The following is a 5,908-nucleotide window of genomic DNA, read 5'->3' as shown; positions in this document are numbered from 1 at the left end:
GCTATGAACAGCAAAAAAAAGTCGCGGCCGTAGGTACACACGAGTTACACAGATGCAAGTCAGCAAACTTGATGACGGAACATATGTGTTACTTCGCAACCCATAATGTAATTCAACACCACTTTCCGCTGACAATCGATTCATTGCAATATCCGAAGGCCAACGGGAAGTGGATGCATTGACCTTAGCTTTAAGTGATTAATTTGAATAATAAAACTAATTCGGCAGTCGCTATCGACCCGAAGAACAAACAACACTGTTTTCTTTCGGAACAACATATATATATAACTCACGCACAGACATTTTCCCAAAATGCTTTTATTTCCACTATATGGACCTTAAAACGTCGAGAAATGTCAACATTTTCAATTCGACAAATCGGACCCATTATAATTATCAAAAAGGAACACGTTTTTTTATACAGTTATGTCAAGGAAACATACAAATCAAACAATACAAATCTACAGGAAGACCCTTATTTGAACAGAAAACAGTACATAATTTATTTTTTGCTGCACAAAATCTACTTGTCCATTTTTGAGGAAGTTATCTTTTTGAATAAAAAAAATAAGATCAGTTCTTTTTAAACTAGAAAAAATATTATTTGAATTGTTGACACATTATGTACAATGAGGTACATACATGTACATTGGACATATGTATGTAGGTACCTCATCATCCAATTGACACCAGTCAACAACACTTCATTACGTTTAAAAACATATAAAACAGAAAAATGTATTTGTGGAGATTTTAAAAAATTGAAGAAAAAGAAGAATTTATAAAAAAAATCCACATAAATGCACGCAACTAGCAATTACATATCCGATTATAAGAACTCGAGCTATAAAGACAACCTTGTCCTAGCTTTGTTTCTATTTGCAAAGACAACTGTAAATATCGATCAACTCTCCTGCACCTTTTTTTAACGCATCACCAACAGCCACACCACACCACACAAAATCAAAATAAAACAGTTTTGTTTTCATTTGTGAAGAATGATCATGGTGTATTATGTGTTTACTGTGCATTAGGATTATGAGAGGAAAAGAACATACAAAAATGATTTCAGATTTTTCCTTGCCTTAGTTTTCATTCATAGGAAAGAAAGAAGACAAGTGTTGAACTTTTTGAAAAAGCTCTTTTTTTGGTTGATTTCAGTTTCATATATCATTTCTCGCCATAAGGGTGATATTGTATCGTTACTCAAATAATATACAGTAATCCTTGGACTTTAGTTATTTATTCAATATTTCATATTATATTATTTAAGTGTTGATTGCTCAAAGGTTATTAACAGACTGAATACATAAAGTAACTTAGGTATTTGACAATTGAGAGTTTGGAGAAAGAGAATCATAATTGACACGATATAACAGCTCTTCCCCTCAAGGAGATTTTATGTTTTGTTTTAAGTTTACAAACAAATTCAATATTAGATATAAAATATAAAATCCAAAACAAATTTAAAATACTTTAATACAATTTCCTTGAAGTAATATTATTTTATACTAATGAGTGGATGAATGAAGGCTGTAATTCTATTACAGTTATATCTTCTCGTAACCCCATTTATCCGGTTTCCTTCTTTGTCTCTCTGATCGTCTTAACACTTCCTGATTATTTTCCTTACCTGAACCTCCTGCATCCGCTGCCGGTTCATCGCCTGCCTCAGAAACTATTGGCACCTCCGTTGTCTCTGTTGCTATACTAGTGGTTCTTTGTGGTTTAATTGGTAATTCCATTGATGTACTTGGACCTTCGTTCTCCTCCTCAATGATATCATTTTCCTTGTTGCATATAAATAGTTCTCTAGATCTCACCTCTTCACCAACCTTGCGCATTTGATCGGTATGCCTTTTCCAGATTCGCCCATCATCTAACTTCACCATGAAATGTAATTGTCCGACTATTTCAATCACTTTACCGAATTTCCATTTAACTGCTGATAAATAATCTCGCACTGCAACCCTTTCATTTAATACAAATTTGGGTTTGATGTTCTCATTGAAATTATTTCGATGTATTTTGTTTTCAACTGGTAGCATTAAGTCCAGGCGCGTTCTTATTTGATGTCCAAACATGAGCATTGATGGAGATTTCCCAGTAGCTGGATGTATAGCACGTCTGTAAGCGAATAAAATGTTTGATAATTCTTGACTTATTAACTTTTTGTTACAATTAATTGCTTTAAGTTTGTTTTTAAAGGTTTGCACATAACGTTCGGCAAGACCATTTGTCGATGGGTGGTATGGAGCACCTTGCTTGTGCTGAATGCCATTGTTTTTCAAAAATCTCTGAAAACTATCCGCCATGAACTGTGATCCCCAATCGCTAACAAATATTTTCGGTAAGCCAAATGTACTGAAAATTTCTCGACATTTTTGTATCGTTATTTCTGTCGTCAAATTTGGGATTACGTGCACCTCTGGCCACTTAGTGAAGGCATCAACTAGAATAAAAAAGTAATTACCTCTAAATGGGCCAGCGAAATCTGCATGTACCCGCTCAAACGGCTTTCCCGGCATTTCCCAGAAATGTGTGGGTTGAATTTTGTTTGCTTCTGGTCGTGTAAGTTGACAGTCTGTGCAGTTCATCACCATTTGCTCGATATCACGATCCATATTTTGCCACCAGCAATATCCTCTGGCCAGTGTTTTCATTTTGGTCATTCCAAAATGAGAAGAGTGTAATTCGGCTAAGACTCGTGCTCTTAACTCCTTCGGTACATATACTCGTATGTTTCTCATTAAACACCCCTGCTGCATCGCAAATTCGGTTTGATTAATTCCAAATCTGTCCTTGGAATCACATTCCCTCCCGAACTGCAATGCCTTTATTAAAGTTTTAACTTGCTCATCTCTTTCAGTTGCTTTGCTTAATTGATCCACTGTAACAGGCAATTTCGTGATGGCGTCAACTTCAAGTAAATCGATTTCCTCAATGGCATTGTACTTTTCTGCTACAGGTAAACGTGACATTGCATCGGCATTTGCATTTTCTTTTGATTTTCTATACCGAATGTCATAGTCAAATGATTCAAGAAAAATTGCATAATGTTGCATACGTGTAGCTGAAAGTGTTGGTAGTCCTCTATGTGGTGACAAAATCTGGGATATTGGCTTGTTGTCAGTGACTAAAGTAAATCGCCTAGCATACACGTACTGGTAGAATTTTTTAATACCAAAGATGATCGCGTATGCTTCCCTATCCACTTGACTGTATTTTTGTTGAACTTTTGATAGTGTTTGTGATGCGTATTGAATAGGCCTTTCGCTCTTATCTGGGTAGACATGGCTGAGAACTGCACCCACTCCGTATGGACTAGCATCTGTTGCCAGTATTAATGGCAATTTTGGATCGTAATGGGCTAATATCACATCTGACTGCATCTGTTTTTTTACTGATTGAAATGATTTTTCACAATCCTCATCCCAATAAAAAAATACCTTGTCCTTTAAAAGGTTATTTATAGGATATAAAATCGTACTCAACCCTTTTAAAAATCTTCCATAGTAATTTATGAGACCCACGAAAGCTCTTACTTCGTCTTTATTGCTTGGCTGTTTCATGTTTTGTATCGCGTCAATTTTGCTTCTCATTTTATGAATTCCATTGCAGTCTATCATATACCCACAATATTCTATACGATCTACCATAAATTCAGACTTATCCAAATTCACTCGCATATTGTAATGATTTAATCTTCGAAGTACTTCTTCCAAACGCTGTAAGTGAACCGAATCATTTTCCGCTGTGATTTTTATGTCATCTAAAAACACTTTTACACCTGGGATATCACTCAAAACTTGCTCCATATGCCGTTGCCATTTTGCTGGTGCACACGCTATCCCAAACATCATTCTTTTAGGCCGATATAACCCTTTATGGGTGCTCAACGTTAGATAATCACGATCATCTGGGTGTATTTCTAACTGCAAGTAGGCTTTGGACAGGTCGATTTTTGTAAATTTTTTTCCCCCAGCCATTGAGGTGAATAGTTCATCAATTGATGGCAACGGATATTCATCGATATTTAAAAATTTGTTGACTGTGGCTTTATAATCGCCACAGATTCGAACTTGGTTATTTCGCTTGCGAACAGCAACTATCGGTGTAGCCCACTCACACGTATCCACTGGTTCCAAAATATCGCTTGCCACTAACTTCTCCAGTTCATCTTCAACCGCTTTTATTAATGGAAATGCCACGCGACGCGCTTTGATGAAAATCGGGGAGGCATTTTCTTTCATATGTAACCGTGCCTGTATTCCTGTGATTTTTCCTGCTGTTTTGGAAAATACCTTAGGGTACTTATTAACTAGTTCGTCAATTACTGAGAATTTAGCTTTGTCTTGTTGTATTTGCATTACTGTATCTAATTGTTTTTCGAAAAGTTGACCCCAATCTAATTTGATCTGTCGAAGCCATTCACGACCCAGCAAAGGGTTTCGTTGCGATCGAACGATGTACATTTTGAGGTTAACCACGTTTTGCTTTGTTTTAACCTTGACGTTAACATAACCAAAGCATTCCAGCTTCTTTCCGCAAAAACTAACCAGCTCCGTATCGTTTTCTTGTAAATGAAGTTTGCCAAATTGTTTCTTTGCATCTGATAGACCGACAACAGTTACAGGTGACCCAGTATCTATTTGAAAAATAAAAGGAATGTCATTAACAATAAGTTCGCAACACATTTTGGAACGAAGTGTTACCTGGCTTGGGTCGTCGATTTGTAAAAGCTCATCTGATATGTGGCAGATTTCATCAACACAAATGTTCTCGGCACCGGTCTCTTCTTCTAATTGATTTGTAGCTCCTCTTCCATTTCGTCTCATCTTAAAACAAGCTCGCTGTAGATGCCCCTTTGTATTGCAGTATGAGCACATTGAGTTTTTATACTTGCATTTGGTTGCTAAATGCTCCGTGCTGTTACACCGATAACAAACAAAATTCGTCGATGACGATGTTCTTATTGGATTTGTACTTGATTTATTTTCCCAAGTGTTTTTTTTCTTTTTGTTATTTTCTTTTACGAAATTCACATCAGATGTCAATTCTTTCTCTTTGTGTAACTCCGCACCACCTTTTTCTGATACCTCTATGGCCTTGGCGGTGTCTAGTGCTGACGATAGAGTAAGTTGTTCTTTTTCTAGAAGCCGATTTTGAATGCGTTGATTTTTTAGACCAAATACAAATTGGTTTCGTAAAGCGGTTTGTAAGTATGAACCAAACTTACACCCAATTGATAAACGCCTAAGTGCATTCAGAAATTCTTCACAGGTTTCTTCGTCCTGCTGTTTTCGCAAATGTAAGCGATAGTTTTCCAATATTTCATTTGGAGTTGGGTCGAAGAACTCGGATAAAGTTTTAATGATGTCGTCATAGGATTTGGTTGATGGTTTGTCTGGTGACACTTTATCGCAAAGAACGTTGTATGCTTCACTTCCCATGTAGTGGAGGAGCAATTTGACCTTTTTTTCAATAGGGTGGTCAAAAAGGGCAATCGCAGTCTCAAATCTATCAACCCAACGGCTCCATTTGATATTTTTGTCATATGGTTCGATAGAAAATGGAGTTTGGAGTGACTGAACAACTACGGGTTGTGTCATATTTTAATTTCACTGAATATCGAATTTTTTTTTATCTGTATATAATGTTAACTCGTGTATGTATTTATTTAATATCAATTAAAAAAAATCTATTCATGCAGTTTGTTTTATTTCTTTTTTTTTTTTTTTTTTATTGTAAGACCGCGTGCTTCTTTTTTTTTTTAAGCTTTTCTCATTGATTTTCTTTAATTTGTGAATCCGCTCTATCCTCGTCGCCACTTATTGTATCGTTACTCAAATAATATACAGTAATCCTTGGACTTTAGTTATTTATTCAATATTTCATATTATATTAT

At 35.9% G+C, this 5,908-nt stretch overlaps 1 protein-coding gene across 1 annotated transcript; it reads right to left on the bottom strand.

Moving 5' to 3' along the window:
- Positions 1-1,550: 1,550 nt before the first annotated feature.
- On the bottom strand, positions 1,551-5,612 carry LOC129946783 (uncharacterized protein K02A2.6-like). The gene has a single exon (XM_056057144.1). The coding sequence runs from the start codon at positions 5,610-5,612 to the stop codon at positions 1,551-1,553; it is 4,062 nt and encodes a 1,353-aa protein (XP_055913119.1).
- Positions 5,613-5,908: the final 296 nt, after the last annotated feature.

Source organism: Eupeodes corollae, chromosome 1 (genome assembly GCF_945859685.1).
Source record: "Eupeodes corollae chromosome 1, idEupCoro1.1, whole genome shotgun sequence".
Taxonomy (NCBI): Eukaryota; Metazoa; Arthropoda; class Insecta; order Diptera; family Syrphidae; genus Eupeodes; species Eupeodes corollae.
Note: the sequence above shows the minus strand (reverse complement) of the source record. Positions and strands in the feature narration are given on the sequence as shown.

Bases quoted from the DNA above. Each gene is read 5' to 3' on its own strand.
- LOC129946783 (XM_056057144.1), bottom strand. From the start codon at position 5,612: ATGACACAACCCGTAGTTGTTCAGTCACTCCAAACTCCATTTTCTATC.